This window comes from Pholis gunnellus (genome assembly GCF_910591455.1).
Source record: "Pholis gunnellus genome assembly, chromosome: 14".
NCBI classification, from domain to species: Eukaryota; Metazoa; Chordata; class Actinopteri; order Perciformes; family Pholidae; genus Pholis; species Pholis gunnellus.
In genome coordinates this window covers 20782945-20803069 of record NC_136541.1, presented here as the reverse complement: position 1 = coordinate 20803069, position 20125 = coordinate 20782945, and the positions used below count along the sequence as shown (strand labels likewise).

The following is a 20125-nucleotide window of genomic DNA, read 5'->3' as shown; positions in this document are numbered from 1 at the left end:
TGTAGCTTAAAAAATGAAGAAGAAGAAGAGGTACGATGGAAGAAATATAATAAGAGGAACTAGAAAATGCTTTTCCTGCTGAAAATGCGTTGGAATACTGAAAGCTGAAATGAACTGCTGAAACATTGCTGAAAATAGAAATCCAATTTTTTTTAAATTGCAAAAGGCTTAATAATTAAAAAAGTTTAAAGATTACAAATATGATAAGTAATATCACCCCTCTCCTGAAAGAGCTGAACATTTTAATATTTGAATGGTTTCTGTGGCTTAAGAAATGTCAGCAGTAGTGATATTTGTTGTAGTATTGGGAAATTTTGTCAGCCTTTCGGAAGACTGTTGACGCACAATGAGTTTTTGTACAGATTAAAGAGGCTTTAGAGGTGCTTGCCGGTGGATTGTGTTACCTTTGGACAGAGCCAGGCTAGCTACTTCCCCCTGTTTCCAATCTTTATAACAGCCAATAACTGTATTTCCCAAAAATGTCAAACTTTGCCTTTTTGTAGAACTAATTTGCTTGGGCAAACTAAGTCTACATGTCGGAACAAGCCTGGCGCTTTTTGGAAGAAAGATCATAAATTGTATTTAAGAAAATCACACATTGGTTTGTGGACTGCTGTTTTGAAGCCATGAAGCATTTTGGCCGTCGCCATCTTGGCTCTTTGCAACCAAATTTGACAAAAGCGGGGGCTAAGTACAACCGAGTGTTGAATAAGACATTAGGCGACCAAAATGTACTGAACTGAAAACACACTGTGAAAAGCTCCAACGATAGCAACCTGACAATTAAAAAGTAGCCCTAAAGCATACTCTGCTTTATGGTCTATTTGACTCTAAATGGACCATGATTTACTAAATGAACATCATGCTGTATTGAAGAAGACATGAAACTAGAGATTGAGACCATAAACTCATGTTTATAATGATTACTGAGGTAATAAATCAAGAGAGAAGTAGAGTCATTTTCTCATAGACTTCTATACAACCAGAGGAGTCACCCCCTGATGGACAGTAGAGAGAATGCAGCTTTAAGGTACTCTCGTGTTGGCTTCACTTTTCAGACCCTGAGCTCTGCACTGACTGAAGCGGCCATAAATCACTAACTCTTGTTAGTCCATCACAGAGAGAGCTTGCTTATAGAGTATAACCTTTCATGTCTCATTGCAATGAAGTGATGTAGATACATTATGTTATTTTTGCCATGATATGAGAGACAGTGTGGTGATATCTGAGCAAGACGAGAGAAAGGACAGTAAATGTGGACTGTGTGTGTGTGTGTGTGTGTGTGTGTGTGTGTGTGTGTGTGTGTGTGTGTGTGTGTGTGTGTGTGTGTGTGTGTGTGTGTGTGTTACCATACACTGATTGACAGGGACAGATTGCTACAACAGCTGAGTCTCAGCCCAGATACAGTACAAAGGTTATTGCTAATAATACACTTGAAAACACACATACACACACAAAATCTGACTCATTGCATCTAATTTCAAATCATTGTTGACACTTAATTTGTGACTTATCTGTAACACTGGTTCTGTTGCCGCTGTTCAACTTACTCTCAACCTCTGACTCTACTGGCAATGAAAACTAAATGAGTCAGAAACCTTGCGATATCCATATTAACACCAAGGAACCCATGTCATTGGTTCGGTCATCTCAGTAGGAGCAATGTGACACCTTCAAGGCCCAGGAGGTATTCGACAGGGCGAGAACATGCTCTGTGTTGGAGAGAGGGTGGTGCGTGACTGACAGAGAAGAGCGGAGAAGACACAGTTACAGCGGAGATAATTTGATCAGTGGAGGTATTACTCCTGCAACCATTGGACGTCTCTCGGGGTAATGCAGCGGTATTGCATTTCTGCAGAAGTTATCCAGAGGTGGCCAGTGACAATCACAGCAGGACAAGAGGAAAAACAAGGCAGGAGACACGTGGGGAAACCCGCTCTACAAGGTCAGAGAGGACAAAAGCTCAACTCGTCTTTTTGCAGCGGCAAGAAAAACTAGCAGAGCGACCGTTAGGTGGTTTGGTTGCATTGTTCAGCTTAACTCCTGTGGGCTGAAGCTACTAGCAGCTGCAAGCAATACAGAGTCAGGAGGAGTGCCTACCGGATAAAAAAATGTCATGGTGGGGTTTTACAGGGTGCACGTATTTGCAGTCTGTGGAATGCTAGGGGCTAGCTGTCTTTTCATTCATGTTATACAGCACACTCTACGGATGGCGAACACTAGCAGTTAATACCAGTGGACTTCAACATTTTTTTACTACACAGTCAGTTTTTGGGGATTTTTGGATCTGGATTTGTTGTCCATCAATGCACCAATGGGTCAACTCTCAAGCTTTGAATAATATAGTTTGTTTAGATTGATTCCAACCACACTTTTGGACTTCTTAGAATTGTTCTGTTACGCAATAGAAGTAGTCCACAGCATCCACTAAATGCATTCTATACAGGATTACAGACTTATCACATGAAACAGTGCATGCTATTTAGTCTTTGGTGGAAAATCTACAGAAACTCACTGCTGCATCCAAAGCCAGCAGCAGTCCACTTTCATACAGTAATATTAAGTTAAGTTGAGATCTGGTTCTGGGTCCAGATGTTCCTCAACACGGTGCTGGTGGTCCTGACGGACCTGGCGGCTTTGCTCCTGGGTAACACTGCCTTCCGGAAGCACTTCCACCTGTTGCTGTCAGTGGTGGTGATGATCGGCCCGGCACTGAGCCTCTGGGTCTCCCAGTACAGCGTCTTTGCCAAGAGAAGCCACTTCCTCTACAGGTGAGGCTGACTTCCTCTGTACTTCCTGACCACTTGTCTTCTGTAATTTCTGTTTGCAAAGGCTAAATGCGTTTTTTAACCGGAGACACTTCCTGTGTTACTTTGACTTTTTTTCCCACTGCAGTGCCTTTTCTTCTATCATAAGTAAATACAGTCAATATTGAGGTTAATTCTGTATGCACACTGACGTTTTTTACTTTCACTAAGTTTACTTTTACAGTAAGAATGCACTGCATACTCAACTTACTTGAAATTACATGTTTGTAGTATGAACACAGCATAACTTCTAAAATGGATGCATTTTTACTTACTGAATTCTACAGTAATCCATCTGGTCTCAGTCAGACTCAGTGTTCTTCGACTCAGTGGGTGTGGGCTCATGACCAACTAGTTCCTAGGGTCAAGCGCTGTGGGTTCATGAATGACTCGTTCTTCAACTTTGGGGGTGCACGCTGAACAAGAGTCAAAACAATTACACCACTTTCTCCATTATGTCCTGATGTTTAACTACTGTCATAATCAAATCTAATTAATCCCATTACGTCTGGCATCCTCCGGTCTAAAACATCTCTCCTCTCTTTCTTCCAGGATCTTCTTGCGCTCCGGTTGGGGCTGGACCTGCATCTTTGTCGGATCCTTTGTCTTCCTCCTCTCCTTCTCCATCCGTCGCTCCCTCTCTCTCTCCATCCGTCACCTCTCCCGGCTTGGGGTGGCTGGCGGGTTGTGGCTTGGTTTCTGTAAACTCCTGGACCTTCTGGAGAACACCACAGGAAGCTGCTACGAATCTTTACTCGCCGGCCCAGAGGTCGCCAACGAGCAGCCTCTGTTGGTGCTGCGAGAAGGGGAGAGCAAGTCAGAATGCCTAAAAGCTGGGATGCTGTGGAGGGGGTATGAAGTTTCAGAAGATGTCTTCCTCCTCTGTCTCTGCTGCCTGCTGCTGGCTGAGGAAACAGCCGTGTTTGGCCCTTATCTGAGCCTGGGTGGGATCTCAGGTGCCCCTCTGAGGATTCTCTTCCTCTTTTGTGTTCTCCTGCTCTGGCTCTGGCTCTTTCTGCTGCTCTGTCTCTTAGCTTACTTCCCTCAGTTCCCCACTCAGCTACTAGGGGGCGCTCTGGGATGTCTGAGCTGGAGGGGACTGTACCAGGGTTGGTATCGCCAGGGGCCTAGCTGGTACTGTCCCGGGAGGCCTGGACTGGGGTTGCTCAACACCAAGAATAGCAGTACTGAAGCGGAGGAGGCACAACAGAACCATGATCACTGCAATTAACTGAAACTCAACAATGACACAGATGTATAAAAAAATGAGGTCTACATGGTTGTTTGGAGACGACTGAGATGTACATTTGTGTTTGTTGTCCTCTTTTAGCAGTAAGACCAGATATCCTGATGAAACGTGGAACAAGCAAATGGACTAAATGGTCTAAAAATATATCTCTACATCTCTATATGTATCAAACCATTCTAATGTAAGCGAATGCAGCAAATACATGCAAGAGTTATCAAAAGGCTTGGTACATCATGACAGGGAGTCCCAGTAGACAGTCAATGGGCCACCGGGCACAGACATGCTAAAGGCCACACCACCTCCCCTACATAGGAGAACGACTCACAGACTTTAAAGCTGTTTAGCCTCTTTTTGTTGTTGTTTTGTGTCTCTTTGTGGTTGTTTTGCCTCTTTACATGGTGGTTGAGTCTCTTTGTAGTTGATTTGTGTCTCTTTGTGGTTGTTTTGCCCCTTTTTATAGTCATTTTGCGTCTCTTTGTGGTATGTGTTTTGCATCTTCCTTGTCTTTTTGTGTCTCTTTGTAGTTATTTTATGTTTGATGGTGGTAATTTTGAGTCTCTTTGAGTGACATTTTGTAGCTGAACACCAGGGGGGCTCTGGGTCTTTGCCCGATAGGCGCATTCAGTAATCCATCCATGACAGTATGATTCTCCACGAGACAGGAATTCAGGACAAGAGACGGTTGCCATTAAGATACAAGCTGGAAATAATTGAAAGACCCAGTCTAAACCACCGCTTGTTTATAATACAGTAATACAATTGACTTCCTGAGAGGTTTTGATGGATATTTGACAAGATAATTAACAACGAAATCAATTCAACAATTAAAAATACAATAAATGGAGAGCTTGTGTAATGAACCACTCTAGTTCTGTGAAGCTTTTGAAAGATGGACTAGTAGTATGGTTCACAGATGCTATCAAACACCCATGTGTTTCTCTATCGGTGTCGTATTTTGCATGTGTACACGTTTGCTATAATACACTGTGTGAAAGCATCTGAACAGAAAGCTAAATGTTTGGTTACACTTTTTCTCCGTTGTTTAGATGCATTGCTGTCACTTGTGTTCTGAGACTATAAATGAAGTGATTAAAAACTTGCACTTTCACTGGATCTGTTCTATTAACACAGTCTCTTCACTTTTCACCCAGCTGTTGCATATAAAAAAAAGAAATGACACAAGTTCAGACATTGATTGTAGAGTCTTCTGCTTACAATATCCTCAATGTTGTTCCAAGGACAAAGGAAAGGAGAGGCAGCTTTATGTAAAACAAGACATGGAGGAAAGTCAAGGTAATTTACATAGGCAAAGAAATGCATTATTACTGTGACAGAATAAAATGAGATGGAATTAAATAAAATAGGAGAAAAGGAAATAGTTCCTACATGAAACTGCTCACTGTGACTATCTTAAGAAACCAGGGCCCCGTTTCTAGTACCTGGCTAACTGAGTTAGCCGGATAATTTTCAGGATAAAATTACTTACATAAGTCAGGCTTTTCGGTTCCACGAAGCAAGTTTGGAAAAATCACCATAGCAACACATCCATAAGCTTGAACCTGCTCCAGCGCAGGCTAACTTAAGTTAGCTGGATAAGCTTGCCACTCCCCTGGAAAAAAATGTCAGCTCCCTTCCTCAGAGATCCCATTGATGAAAGAGGATATTAGTTAGATTAGCGTTTTATAGGGAGAGAGTTCTTCGAGATCGCCAAGATCATTATTTTATCCTGGTTACTGAAGTCTGGTTCGAATTAACGAGATCGTTTGAGCGCGGATCAGCCTTTGCTAATAGGACATTTGATCGACTTAGTTGAACCACATACGAGGAACGGGGACCAGGTCATGATTTCTGGAAAGAGACATTGTTGTTGAATTTTTCAAATGTATTTAAAAAAATGTTTGCATCACCAGCAGAGTGGCATCTAGTTCCATTATATTGGAAAGATGGTGGACTTCTCTACGGCCGATGTCTCCAAAACTAGGCAACTATATTGTTTTAATTTGGGGTGAACTGTCCCTTTAAGTGCAGTGCTTATTAGCATTCTGACACATGCTGAGTGGTTAACATTCTATCAGCATATTAGCATGCTGATATTAGCATTTAGCTCAAAGCACTGCTGTTTTTAAGTACAGCCTCACAGAGTTGCTAGCATGGCTGTGGGCTCTTAATCTGGTTATAGTTATAAAGGAAATGAGTGGAAAGTAAGTGGGGAGTGAAAGGGAACAACAGTCCCTGGACACACATGAACCAAAGAGATGTCAAAGAGTCACATAATTACAGCGGTCTGCAATAGTGCTGCAGGGATGATGCGTTTTTGTAGGCAAACTCGGAAGCAATGCTTCCCCTCGACAAAAAGCAAATTACACTGGATTTTGGATTATTGCTGAAAAATAAGCTCTGTGGCGAACACATGTTTATATTTACATGCTTTGTTCAGCAAGACAGAACACCATTTTCCTCCTAAATTTGTTTTATTGATAAAACATCTCCACAAAGAAAATATATACAAAGCATCAGCAATCAAACACCAGAAAATAAATGTTGCCTGGACATCTGATACAGCAAATGAGCTGTTTCACAGCGCTCAAAAGCACTGCGAGGTTGCACCATCCATCTATTCAACAAGACAATGTTGATAAATTACACTTGTGATTGATTATTACTGTTGGTTCAACTCAATGTCATCATCTTTTTCAATCTATACTTTTACGTCTTTAACTTCCATTAACAGAAAAAAAAAAATCAGAAGAAAATTCCTTCATTTATAAAAAAAAACAGACATCCTCGGTCAATTTAACGACCATCAGAGATTAAAAAGGAACCTCAGGGCAAATGATAAGTAAGGCAATGTTTGTACTATTGCAGCTTCTGCTGGTGTCACCATTTCATCATGGATCTACATAAAAAAGAAACAATAGTTAAGTATGTAACGCAAGAGATATCTTTAAAAGGGGAAATAGTGAAGACTACTTTAGCACCTCGTTACCAAAACTTGGAGCTCTGGTTTATAGAGTTCATACGAAACAGTGTGCACTACACGTCACTGATTACCTCTTGAATATTACCAACATGGTAAACATTAAAATCAAGTGAATAGTTGTGTACTTTCGAATATATGAAGAGGAACATCTGTGTGTACTGAGACAGTGAACTGAAGATGGTGTCCATGTGGTACTACATTATGGGAAGTACAAAATCGCTCCCAAAAAAGAAATATTTAAGCTTTAAAGAGGGATCAGAAGATGATTTATCAGGAGAGGGAAGGGATAGGGGAGCTAACAGAGTCCAGGGGTTCCCAGTGACAGCCCATCATGGCATCGTAGAGCTCCTCGCTCCGCTGCATGAAATCTTTGTTCCATTGCTCCACGTCACAGTCGGGGATGGGCTCTGTAAAATACCACAGCAATGACATTTACACATGCACGGTGTCACAAGTCAAAAGCAATAACACCACAAATGCTGTCTAACACTTCACGTCTTAGTAGCTTACGAGAACTCCTAAAGACAAGACTAACTACCATTAGATATGCAATAGACATAACCAGTTATGTCAAATATGGAAATGTCTGATTCAAGCTACCAGCATATCCAGTATGATAGACTGTCACAAAACCCGGGAATGACTCAGCATTTTTGCACTTCCTGTCCCCTTGTCTTTTTTGGTTAGATGTCTGAAATAAGGTCTGTGATTAACCCAAGCAGAAGAGACGCTAACGTTTGGTTTTGTTAACCCACTGGTGAATCTTGAAGCTTTTAAATGTCTTAAAAAAGGAGGTTGCTACCATGTGAGCCTTTAGCTTAGTGGCGGTGACGTCATGCGACCGTGGTGTAGTTTGTTTACAGCATAACTTTAACTTTTTACCTCTGCTGATTGCATTTATGCTTCAACAATCATAACAGTGGTGTTTGTTTGTGAAGATTATCTTGCTGAACTAAATGTGTACGTATTATAACCGTGTGTTTGCCACAGAGCTTATTCTCTGAAATAATCCAGAAGCCAATGGAAGAATCCTATTGGCTTTTAGTTGAGGGAACCATGTGATACTGATGATGTTTTTCATGACAAAAAAAAAGGGTCGTACCTTCTGAATTATCCTCGTCTACATCACCGCCCTCCTCGTGACTCTGCTGAGGAAGACATGAAACACTGGGAATTCATTCTAAACACGGAATGTGTGCATGTATCACACAATACCACAAGAACAAAAAGGTATACTTTGATGTATATCCAAGTCTGGAAACATAATAAACAGCTAACATTTCTGACTGTTGTTACACTGTTTGTGTGTAGAAATAAGGCCAATTTTGCTTTCCAAGGACTTTCCTTTCCAGAAAGTAGGAATGACTGTCACACTCTAATGAGGCACCATTGGGCCCCGATCAGACCGAGCCTTTGTTTTCAATGAGAGTGAAGCGCGTGCCGTGGTTTTATGGGGGCTATGTGCCAGACTATTCCTTGGCTGGGACCAGTTATGTCCTCAAGTCTTCTGGTCACTGTGAGGCTCCAGGAACACTCTGTGCCCAACAAAGACATAATCCACCTGGCAGGTAGATTGTTACTCATTTCTTTAGGCTCCCCTCGCCAACATCCTGGACCAATCTCTCTACTGACCGCACGAAACATGTCAATCTACTCCTTTAAGCATGGGTCTCAAAGCATTTCCCTCACCTCCACAGCTCCCGACACGTCAGTGGGTGGCATCCCCGCGGGAGGTGGTGGCACCACGTGGCCTGGTGGGGGGTACCCATAGGGCCCGTAGTTGTAGTTGTAGCCACTGCCATAGGCGCCGCCGTAGCCACCGTTGTTGTAGCCGCTGTACTGGTCATAGCCACCCCACTGAGAGTAGTAACCCCCCTGACCCCCGTTGCCCTGGTTGCCATAGTAACTGGACTGGGACTGGTTGTAGTTGCTATGGTAATTCTGGCCCTGGCCCCCGTGGTAGTTGCTCATCTTCTGGCTGCAAAACAAGAAATAAAACAGGGTTCCATTAACACTCGGTGAGGGGCACTTTGAATAAGCTCAGTTCTTCGATTCAAGATGGAATTTAAAAGATAATACAGCTTGTTCATCTCTTTAAAAGTCATCATAGGTTAGCCAGTTATAATTCACCACAAGTGTCAAGCGTACGTGTCACAATCCAAGTGGATTTCAAGGAAATGACACGTACACTTTCTGCTCTATGCAGTATCTGACATGATGGAGGACTGTTCTCAAGTACAATTTTGAGGTACTTATCACTGACTACTTTCATTTCGTGTAACTTAAAAAAAAAAAAAATTCGACCACTGCTGAAAATCCACTCACATCCACTTTGACACCAACCCTTAATATCAAAAAAGGATGAAGCGGACGACATTCTCACTTGATTAACCTGACCAATCAAATCAAGCCAGCTGCATTAAAGTCAAAAGAATCTCACGGACCAAAAACACAGTCAGCACGTTGTTGAATCTTTAAATAACTCCGGCTGTCCTCGAGGCCGATGCATCAGAGTTTACGTTTCTGCCGGCATTACGTGTAGTTGTCCGGCAGATGAAATTATCAACAGCCCAAATGTTAATTGGGAAATATGCCATTTAAATAAACTCATATTAAGTAGCCCAATGGGATGCTCGGCGAGATGCGGTGCTGACAGCACACAACGTGTGGAGCGGTCATCAGGGGATTCAGTGAGGTCGATCCCGACAGGACAAAGCGGGGGAAGACTGCCTGCACCATCCAGAGCATGTGAGCTCCTCGCTCACGGAGCAGATCCATCTCTCACTCAAAAGTCACTTATTACAAATATTCATTTTATAAAAAAATCAAGAAGCTTAGGGACAAAATTCTCAATTTTAAATGAAGTGATTCGTTGTTTTTTCCATTTTCTTGAATGAGCAGAACTCTTCAGTGCTTCCCTTTGTGTAAGCAAAGCAAACCGCAGTGAAAAAGTGCTTTTTGCAAAGCTTAACAAATGTGGAGTAAAGCAGAATATTTGTTAGATTAAAAACTTGTTGTGAACTTTAAAAATAATTACATCTATATTGTTTCAATAAATGTGGACGTTTGGCCTTTACAACGCTCTAGAGTTACTGGATCGCATGAGCTAGTAACAATCTTACGCAGCCACCAATGGAATGTAACTCTACAAATACTCTAGTACAACACTAATATTGCTACAAGCAATATTAGTGTTGCCTAATCTTTATCTGCAACTGTGCAGAAATAACAGCTTTATATACAATCAATAGCCATATAAACAAATAGCTGCGCAGGTTTCGCATGTTGAATGGGAATATTGTGTGAACATAAAAGTTGATGGAACTTAGATTATATCGTTTGTGTTTTAATAAGGACACTTCATGACCAACAAGCTGCTTAGTGAGAATCTCAGCACTACAATTACTATTGAAATCTACGTCACGAGGTGCATTAAATCTTGGAAGGAGTGCAGTCTAGCTATGCATGTGTCCGTGTCGGCGTCCTACCTCTTTGCTACAGCGATGCTGAGCCTGAGCGGCTTGCCCCCCAGCATGGTGCCCTGGCACTCCTCAATGGCCTTCTTCTGCTCGCCCTCCTCCCCGAACTTGACGAAGCCGTAACCTCTGCAGGTGAAACCACAGTCAGGCGTCCTCTCCGCACCGACACACACTCCATACTTGGCATTCAATAAGCCACTTATAATGAGAAACAGTATATAATGGGTATTATTATGGTAGAACTGAAACTTGTTGTTTTACTTTATACATGAGGTAGCATCACTTGAATTGTGAGTTGCTCTTGCTTAGCCTATATGGGGAAAACAATAGTTTTAGCATAAAAGACGGCAAGTGAACATTTCTTCAGCCATTTGTTTCGAAAATAGATGAAGATGTACTGGTGGTCAACTGCCATTTACATAATCATTACACCACAGAAACATTATATATTATTGTGTATTTCTTACAATAATATTCAAACAAAGCCACGTCGCTGTCAGCCTCTGTCAGCCGACGTACCTGGAGTATCCATACTGGTCCGTGACCACTTTGGCTCCCTTGCAGGAAAGATACTTCTTGAAAACTTGGTGCAGTTGGAAGTCGTCCACCTCGGACGCCAAGTCGCCCACAAACACTGAGAACTCTGGCCTGAGAGAGGGAAAACTTTGATCAAATATTCCCTCTTTATGTGCCGATTGTCCAGCATTAAAAGGGGCAGCTGGTTTTGTGGGAAATGTTGCTATTTTCCCCCGTTTACCTAAAACCAGACAAATGAATCAGTGCTTTTCTGATGTGTGAAGACTAATATCTTCTCATTTCTTTAATAGCATAAAAAACACTCAGCAATGCAGTGTTATACCGTCAAAGGAACTGCATTTCCTCAATTCTGAGAAGAATTGCTACTTGATCCCAATGACACACATTCATTATTATAAGCTGACCTTTCTGCTCATCTCTCTGTGATTACTGAATTACAATATAATAAGAGGCTGATTAAGTTCGTTGTTGCAAATGTTTATGCTCATCTTTGAGTTGTGACAATTTGCGTGTTGTTCTTCACTCACAGAGTGTGATGTTACCGCCTGTGATGCTGTGTCGAGGTAAAATTATTATGCGTGTGAATGATTGAGATATGAGACGGATTGGTCTCTGGTCATGGCAGATCAGCTGAAAACCAGCTGATTTCGATCTCCAGTTACATGAAGCCTGCAGCATTTCTCTATTTAAATCAAACAGTAACATGAAAGTTTGGTGTGAATCACATCTTACCCCGCCTCTGGCCGTTTTCCGTAGGTGGCATAGTTTAGCTTAAACTTCCGGGGCTGCACGGGGGAGAGAGAGAAAACACACGCATGAGCCAAACCTCGAACACCAACGACGTGTAGTATAGCACTGATATTGCTGGAAATGGAGAGTGGCGTTATTATGGTTGTTGTTATTTGGGTTTACATACCTCCACCACCCAGACCAGCCTTTAGCCCATTCCTCAGTTAGTTGCTACCAGAGACTCTATTCATCAGCTTCAAACAAAGTACATTTGTGTACAAGCAGCCTCTCAGCAACAGGTACAGGCCGGTGGACAGGGGAGCCCAGTAGCTTGGCCGGCTCACAGGGGCCAGCAGCGCTTCAAATTCAGTAGCAAGCGGCTAAAGCTCACAACTCGACACACCACTTGAGACTTGGGACAATTTCAAGCTGGCGTCACTTTTTTTGTTTTACATCAGCCGACCCTTAAGAAGACGTGCTGTCACAGCAGCAGATATGGAATATAGTTCCACATAGTACAACATCTGTAACGGGTATTTAGCATTGTTTGTTTAAATTCACTGGGGAGCACAATAGCTGTAGCGAAACAGCAAATCAAACAGATCTGTTGTATTAACAAGAATCGGGTGTTTACAGAGCAAACCTCATACTATATATACTATATACTATTGAGTTACTGTTGTAACAAAAAGAGGACCAAGACTAGTGGAGCTCCACTATCCACAGTCAAATCAACAATTAAATACTGCTCGATAACATAAGTCCAATACTGGGAAAAAAAGGAAGGCAGTATTATATTGTCAATAGTATATGTATATTTGCGAAGAAACAATAATTGTATATATTGCAGTAAGGATTGCATTAAAAAAAGATATATGAAGAAGTATTTTGAAATTACAGCATAGAACTAACCGGGTTTGATCCAGGAACCAGTTTCCCGTTCAGCCTTTGGACACAACGGTCAACGCTCGCTTCATCTGCCAGCTCCACAAAGCAGTACCCTGCTGAACCACTGCGCACAAGGACAGAGAGGGGAACAATTTACACAAGCAAGGCAACAGCATAGCAGCAGATTAACCCTGCTGTCACATTCCTCCCAGTACAACTAATACTGTTACAGTCGTCTTCAACACTTGAACACAGGGGCTGATGCGTGTGCATAACGTGTCTGTATATCCTACCCTGTTATCCTGTGAGTGATGATCTTGACTCCAAACGGCGACTCTCCCATAGCACTAAACGCCTGCTTGATGAAGTTCTCATCCATGTATGGGTCCAACTAAACACACATGGAAAGACATTGTACATGCATCAATCACCACATACACTTTTACACAACAAATAATAGTGCAGAAGTATGTATACACCTTTGTTTATAAAATGTCAAAACGGTGTAACGCTATTATTATTACAAAACCAGCATTGTTAACAGACCGCTCTAGTTAAGATGATGCTACACAATCAGTTAATAGGTGATTAAGTAAAACTACTTGGGAAATATGAGGGATCATTACTTTTAGAATGTGGGGAATGTAATAAGTGATACATTGTTATACGGGTGTAGCTAACAACGTTAATGGTGGGTCTGTTCCCCCCTGGTGTCCCAAAACAGTCCTACATGAGAGTAGGAATACAAAACACAAGGGCCTCTACACACCAAAACAATAAATGGAATGGCGCCATTGTTAATGAAATAAACAAACTCAAACATCAGCCTTTCGAGTTGAGAGACTTCTCTAGAGCACGCTCTCATTTCGCCTGGCGTTATTTAAATTCAAATTCTGCTTATCCGCTTTTGGTTTCATGTGAACTTTGAGGTTAGCTCGAAACAAGTCACTTGATTAGCCAACACTATGGTTGAGAGGAAATGAGCGGTGTTTGGTGAATCATCTGATCACCATTGTTAGCTACCATACGTGTTAATGCAGTGTGTCGCGATAAGTTTCACCAGCGAAGTAGCATAGAGCGAAGTTCAGCCTAACCTTTCACGACAGGGGTCACATATCCGGGGTAACTTAACACAACCGCGCTAGCAGCCAGCGCGTGTAGCTAGGCTAAGCTAGCGTTAGCGTTCCCACACTGAGAGAAACAGAGACTTCAAACATACATCACCCATCCACAGGCTCGTCTGTCGGTTAAACATCGTGAATTGGACCGGAGATGAAATGGTAGAGCTGTTCGTTGGTGTATGCTGGGGAGCAAAACAAAGCGGAATTTTACAACGTTAAAAGTTATCCACACGTTCACGCTAAACAAACCGAAACGTGGTTCCGCTTCCGTTTCAAGCGAATGCTGTCACACTTCCGGCGGGATCGCGGGCAGAGCAGTATGCATTGCCGATTATCGCTGCCAACTGCAGTGAAAAGTGCCATAGATGATGTATTGACCTGTTTAAAGTATTTTCACTATGTCGGTGATCATGTTACACTATTTCTCTCAAAGCAGCCTACAGTTGTACAGTAGAGGAGAAGGTAGTAGGAACAAGAATCTGAGGTTTTACAGAAAGTAGGCTACTAGAAAAGGTGTCTGGACGCAGCCGCTTCAGCAACAAAGTTCAGAAACTGGTTGAACACAAAACGCATATCAATTACCTCTATGTGAATGTACATTTGTGTTTTCTTAGTGATGAAGTTTAATTGAACTGTTACGTTCATGTAACTTGTAATTTATAGTACGTTCGAAAATGCTGCATAGTCCTATATAACATTAGGTTCCACCGAGATTTGAACTCGGATCGCTGGATTCAGAGTCCAGAGTGCTAACCATTACACCATGGAACCCCCGTGAGAACCCCCGTGACGCTGTAACCATGGAAACAGTACAGGTAGCTAGCAAATACGCGCGTTAAAAAATGACATCGATACAGAGAGACGTCTTTCAATGCGTGTTGTCTGGGGACTTGGAGAGCATTAAGGAGCATTTTGAACGCAATGAGTCGCAGGAAATGGATCCGTGCGGAATGAAGGACGAGGCCGGGAGGAATGCCCTGTTAACCGCTTCCATGTTGGGGAGGAGCGCCATCGTCCGAGAGCTGGTCGGACACGGGGCCCGGGTGGACGAGCAGACGGTCAGAGGTAAGCAGGCCGAAAAGTGGGTGCGACAACTGCGTTTTTATGAATAATTACACAGATCAAACTTTAAATTTGGCACATTTGTTGTATTAAAAGTTTATTAAATTTGCCAATGTGAGCCTAAAAAAACAAGTAAAATGTGTTTCTAAAAATGAAACATATCTTAGACATAAATGTGTCACATGTGTAGACTACTGTGTATTTATCTCTGTTCTATTCTACTGAATGAACATTTCACTTTACAGTGACAATCACCAACAGTCCTGTTGAGTGTTTCTCAGCTGGCCTAAAAACACACTCTAAAAGCAGCTGGGTTAGTATGTTTTCTTCACCCATGTGAGCCGCTCCCGCTGCTGGCCCCATAAGGGATGCTCTTTGTCCCGCAGGTTACTCCTCGCTGCACCTCGCTGCTTGCTGGGGCCACCTGGAGACCGTGAGGACTCTGCTCGACCTGGGAGCTGACACGCAGGCCAACACCTTCAGAGGGGAGCGGCCTGTGGACCTGGCCAGGACCTACTCCAGGACGGACTGCGCTGACTGTCTCATCCTGGCCGGTGTGTGTATGTATGCGTGTGTGTGTGTGTGTTGATTAGTAATGATGTTTATAATTCATAACCTGTCTTTGTGTGTATTTCTGTGCAGAAGCTAAACAGGACCTGACGTCATATGTAGACTTTGTTAAGGACCTTGTTTCTGACCCAGGGAGGAGCCTTACAAAGCAGGAAAAGGTGACACATTTTCTCTACATCAGGATTTTCAAAAACATGTATGTGTATAGCTTTGATATTGGTTATTACTAACTGTATATTATGAATAAATATAGTGTGTCTAGTATTAGCAGGGATGAGGGGAGTCGGGCCTTTACCGCTGACATTTCATGAATTGTTTCAACATTTTACATTTTCTCAGCTTCACTAAGCATCTTCCATATTCCCACTTCACTACATGCATCAAGCTTTCATTTGCCATGCCCGAGGTATTTTCTATACGACTATTTTAAGACACAGTGGATATTTGTATTCTGCAAAATTCCTAATTGCAGGAGTATCCGTTTAAAAAACTTGTGAGCACTGATCCCTAAATTGCTCCCCAAATGTAAGTCTTTGGAGAAAAAGACCTCTGCCAGATGGATGGTATCTAATGGGTACGTGCATATAGCATGAAACACGTTTCTCCAAAGGTTTTGTTTTGTATTTGCTGTGCGTATGTCCCACTTTCCATGAACAGCTAATTGGTCCTGGGGCCCTCTAGAGAGCGCAGAACTCTGCCAAGTGATTCAAATTGAACGGGTTCGACTTTGGCTCTAGCTACACCCATCCACCAAGTTTCATAAAAATAAGACTTCTGTCGACAAACAAACAAACCTGAGCAAAAACATAATCTCCTTAGTGGATGGAATTATATTAATAATGATATAAAATGAAAATAGCAACAGTGCTAGCAGGTCTTTCCTTTCTCCCGTCTCTCGTGTGAATCTCTGCACAGAACATCTGTATGCGTGCATGCTCTGCCAAGACGGACTGGATCCAGGGTGTCAACAACCCAACGGTCTCAGACTTCACAGCCCAAAGGAGAGACATCGAGGACACTCTTCGGCCTGTTCTCGACAAGCTGTCAGCTTAGTGTAAGTATTGCTAACATTATTGCACCGCAGTGACTCTCTCCGGAGTAGGAGCCGTCTTAACTACTGACTGATTTTGAGTTTTCAAATGTTAGTTTTTTTGTCCATAAATCCCCCTGCCACAGAGGCTGCAGTTTCTGCTTTGAATTTTTACGACTGCAGTTAATTTTCCTTTTAAAGAAGCCATGAGAGAAAATCCATTTTTATGAAGTCTATGACTTAACAACAGGTGGAGAAAAAAAAACTTTTTTTTGTAAAACTGGTTACAAAGGTTTTTCAGGACCATTTTATGTAAGTGTTTGTTGTTGTAATCTTCATTTCAGCCACAAGAGGCTGAAGTGCACCACTAACCAATGTTCTATAGAACAAAAAGCATTCACGTTTTTCTTACCTTCAGATTAAAATACATTTGAAGCCCAAAAGATAGCCATGGCAGTAATGCTTCATAACTTGCTAACACACAAGATTTGTACCTTGTGTTTAGGGTGCATGGAGGGACTAAAAGCCACCTGAGGCCCGAAGCTGTGATATTATTAATCTGTTCATTTACACCTTCACACAGCCAGCCATCCTTCCTGCGTTTGTCAGTTTAAACTGTGTTACTTTCAGCCTGAATTAAGTGTTTAACTTCTACATATGTGTCCAATATTATAGTTTTCTCTTTGTTCAGACTTGTCCGTTTCTGTTTGGTCACTTGCCTCTCAGGGCTTCCATCCTTGGACGTACACAAAACAGTCTTTCAGATTTTACCATCTCAGTATGGTTTATGAAGTTTTATGGCATGTTTTCATGTTTTTCATAGTTTTTTTTGTTACTAATAGATGATCTTATCTCTGTGTGCCCATCAAACCAGCAGGAAAGTTCTAAAGCAGAAGTAGTTCTGTGCAATGCAAGTGTTAATAAATGTCTGAGAAAATGGGCAGTTGGTTCTGTGTCTAATTAGTTAAAAATGGAAATTCATTCCTATTTAAAAGTATGGACGCTGTTTTCCAGACCTAAACCTCAGGGAGATTATCTTTGTTGCCTTCATGAATGGTTACTCACTACTTTAATGTCCTGCTCCACAGGACCTTGTGAAGTCACTTCCTCCGCCTGCTGCAATGAGACCAGAGGAGACGTGGCACGTCACCATCATGCACACTGAGGTTTTATTGGAAATACACAGCAGAAACAGGACGAGCGAGACTCACAGAGATCAACACTCAGATGACGGACAGTCCACACAGAACATAGGACAGCATGTTACAGGGTGGGATTAGCATCCAGACGGACTGTAAATACATGAGCAGTTAGGGTTTTAGGGAATGGAACATTACCCATCCTAAACTTCTGAACTTCCAGTTGAAATCACAACACTGCAATTCATTTTCTTTTGTTGATTCTTATTTATATAAGCCAAATGTTTTGAAATATATGAATAAAAATGAAATCCACAGGCTGAAATACATTAAGGCTGCTCTTGAGGACAGGGATGTAATGAGGTGTCTAAAAGGGTCATTTTTTTAGTCCTAAGTACTAAACCCATGCAGAAAAAAAACAATAAAAACTTACGATATCTCCTTCGGGTATTTCAAATTTCAAATTTCAACAGCACGCAAGTGTTGTGGACATTAACATGTTTTTCCAAATCTGAACTTGAGGAATCAACATGATTTCCTGCACCTAAAGCAGCTGCTATACTCTGTCAGGTCACCTAACAATCCACACTCTCTAGTTTTGTTGTCAGTGGTTACTGTTGATTGGATCTAAAGTCAAAACCAGAGTCTCTCCAGCTCCTTTGTTGGCTCCACTGTGTTCATAAATGTTTAATGAACTGGTAATTATTGAACTTTTTGAACCATAGCTTTCAGGTGTGTAGTGGTAAACACATGGTGCCCCTTTTACAATTAAGATGGATCAGAACCAGATATTTTTTTATTCCACACAATCCTCGTCTTCCTACATTACCCACATTGCAACTGGACAAACCGTTGTTTTATGCTAGTAGCGGCTAATGTAGCCTCCAGCAGCATCTCTGTTGATGGAGTACTCATTTTTAAACTGGTAGTCTTCAGACCCAACTGAGACCGACTTAAGTGACATCACTTGAGGCCATTCATCAGATTCCACGCAGCTCCCTCTGGAGCTCACCAAAGGCTTTAACTTTTCCCCCACATATACATATACACCTTTAAATGCACTATGACTCCATATAATGCCAAACCTGTGGAATTTCCCTTTAATCCATGTAGGTCGACCTGTGGGTGCACTGTACCACAGGACACGCCCCTCAAAACCGTGGCAGTTAGGTCAGGTTTAGGAAAACATCATAGTTTGGGTTGAAATGAGTTAACCCCGGAAGTTATCTCGGGGGGATGTCGTGTAGTGAAGTTGGTGTCTTGTAGTAAAGTGCAGATAGACCCTTCTCCTTTCATTAATACGTCTGACTCACACCCGCTTATCTACTTCTTTCTAGATCAAAGGCACTCAGATCATAAAACTGATACTTTAGCACACAAAGGCGCCGACCTCCTGTAGATGTCACAGCTCTGGTTCCACACTGAAGGCTGTCTTCTGTCATCTCTTTGTCCCTTTTTATTGTCAGCATCACACCATCAGGATGAAGCCTTTAACCTGCTGAGAGCGTCTCCTCGTAGTCTATTATCTTCAGTCTGCAGCCAAACAAGTTGAATGAACGTCTAACTCGTAACCTCCATACACATGTTGGGTCTATACAAGGTTATCAATTATACAAACAGATCATTAGACAGGTCACTAGTGTTTCTTTCTCAAGACACATGAGGTCACGTTTCACTGCAAAAATTCAAGTCCAACTTCGTGTCAGTGCTTGTTGACACAATGCAGATGTTGGCAGACGGCACAGAAAGACATTTTCAGTAAGGTTTAAAAGAGTTACTCAAAATACAAAACCATGCAAGTACACAGGTCTTACACAGTGTACAGTTCAGTCTCCATCAACATAGGAGTAGTACCGAGGTGTCACTTTTCAGGTTTGGAGAGCGCACAGCTGATCGTTCAGTAGCAGAAATGGTTTCCAAACAGGGAGGAGGAAGGAGTTCTGTGTGAAAGACCACCACCCAACTGCTTTCCTTCAGTACCGCCCATGTGGCAGACTGCCAGTCCTGAATGAGACTGTGCATATCGGACGGGACTTGATTTTGTCCTCAACAGTCAACGCTCCCATCCTGTCTTTAAATAAAATGTAAAAAAATGACCAACACAGTTGGTACCGGAGAGGTGGCGAAACGGAGAGTAACGGTGCTTTATGATTTCAGTTCAGTCCAATTCATTACATGCATATTACATGAATATTATGAGACTGCATGTTAATTAGGAAGGGGAGCCATGATATGTCCACTTTAAATACATCCCTGTCCCTGCACACACTGCCAGACACAGCACCCCTTCAACTTTGCCCCTCCTGCTCCTGGTAGACTAGGAAGGTTATTTTGCTTCTCTTAGTAGACACTTTGCGGTTATCCTATTGTGCTAGCTATATATATGTATATGTGTGTATGTATGCAAGTAACAGGAGAGTAAGAGGGTGTTTCCTTACTCTTTTGTTATATATGCAAACAAAAATCACAACATACCTGAGAATAGGTTTACTCAGACAAAAGATAAGACAATAAACATGTCCTTTAAATTCCCC

General features: G+C 42.1%; 3 protein-coding genes across 4 annotated transcripts; 2 read left to right on the top strand and 1 right to left on the bottom strand.

Moving 5' to 3' along the window:
- The first annotated feature begins 1697 nt into the window (after positions 1–1697).
- fitm1l (fat storage inducing transmembrane protein 1, like) lies at positions 1698–5151 on the top strand. Its single transcript, XM_079173045.1, has 3 exons — positions 1698–1945; positions 2593–2771; positions 3360–5151. The coding sequence occupies exons 2-3, from the start codon at positions 2593–2595 to the stop codon at positions 4036–4038; spliced, it is 858 nt and encodes a 285-aa protein (XP_079029171.1). The 5' UTR covers positions 1698–1945; the 3' UTR covers positions 4039–5151.
- Positions 5152–6514: 1363 nt separating this feature from the next.
- Positions 6515–14049, bottom strand: trnau1apb (tRNA selenocysteine 1 associated protein 1b). 2 transcript variants are annotated; one of them, XM_079172623.1, is made up of 9 exons: positions 13889–14049; positions 12963–13060; positions 12694–12793; positions 11785–11837; positions 11035–11163; positions 10525–10641; positions 8726–9014; positions 8139–8184; positions 6515–7443 (listed from the first exon to the last, which is right to left on the bottom strand). In XM_079172623.1, exons 1-9 carry the CDS (start codon positions 13922–13924, stop codon positions 7307–7309), a joined length of 1005 nt encoding a protein of 334 aa, XP_079028749.1. In that variant the 5' UTR covers positions 13925–14049; the 3' UTR covers positions 6515–7306. The 2 variants fall into 2 exon arrangements, with proteins under 2 accessions (XP_079028749.1, XP_079028750.1); XM_079172624.1 differs by having other exon boundaries at positions 8139–8181.
- Positions 14050–14187: 138 nt separating this feature from the next.
- Positions 14188–20118, top strand: ankrd45 (ankyrin repeat domain 45). The gene is made up of 5 exons (XM_079172782.1): positions 14188–14855; positions 15239–15406; positions 15495–15580; positions 16338–16476; positions 17541–20118. The coding sequence occupies exons 1-4, from the start codon at positions 14633–14635 to the stop codon at positions 16473–16475; spliced, it is 615 nt and encodes a 204-aa protein (XP_079028908.1). The 5' UTR covers positions 14188–14632; the 3' UTR covers position 16476; positions 17541–20118.
- The last annotated feature ends 7 nt before the right edge of the window (positions 20119–20125 follow it).

Excerpts from the sequence above, each read along its gene's own strand:
- ankrd45 (XM_079172782.1), top strand. The coding sequence starts at position 14,633 with ATGACATCGATACAGAGAGACGTCTTTCAATGCGTGTTGTCTGGGGAC. Across the intron at positions 15,407-15,494 it reads TGACTGTCTCATCCTGGCCG|AAGCTAAACAGGACCTGACG; the intron begins GTGTGTGTATGT and ends ATTTCTGTGCAG. Across the intron at positions 15,581-16,337 it reads GCCTTACAAAGCAGGAAAAG|AACATCTGTATGCGTGCATG; the intron begins GTGACACATTTT and ends ATCTCTGCACAG.
- fitm1l (XM_079173045.1), top strand. The coding sequence starts at position 2,593 with ATGTTCCTCAACACGGTGCTGGTGGTCCTGACGGACCTGGCGGCTTTG. Across the intron at positions 2,772-3,359 it reads AGAAGCCACTTCCTCTACAG|GATCTTCTTGCGCTCCGGTT; the intron begins GTGAGGCTGACT and ends TCTTTCTTCCAG.
- trnau1apb (XM_079172623.1), bottom strand. The coding sequence starts at position 13,924 with ATGTTTAACCGACAGACGAGCCTGTGGATGGGTGAT. Across the intron at positions 9,015-10,524 it reads AGCATCGCTGTAGCAAAGAG|CCAGAAGATGAGCAACTACC; the intron begins GTAGGACGCCGA and ends CTTGTTTTGCAG. Across the intron at positions 8,185-8,725 it reads ACGTGTCGGGAGCTGTGGAG|CAGAGTCACGAGGAGGGCGG; the intron begins GTGAGGGAAATG and ends TGTCTTCCTCAG.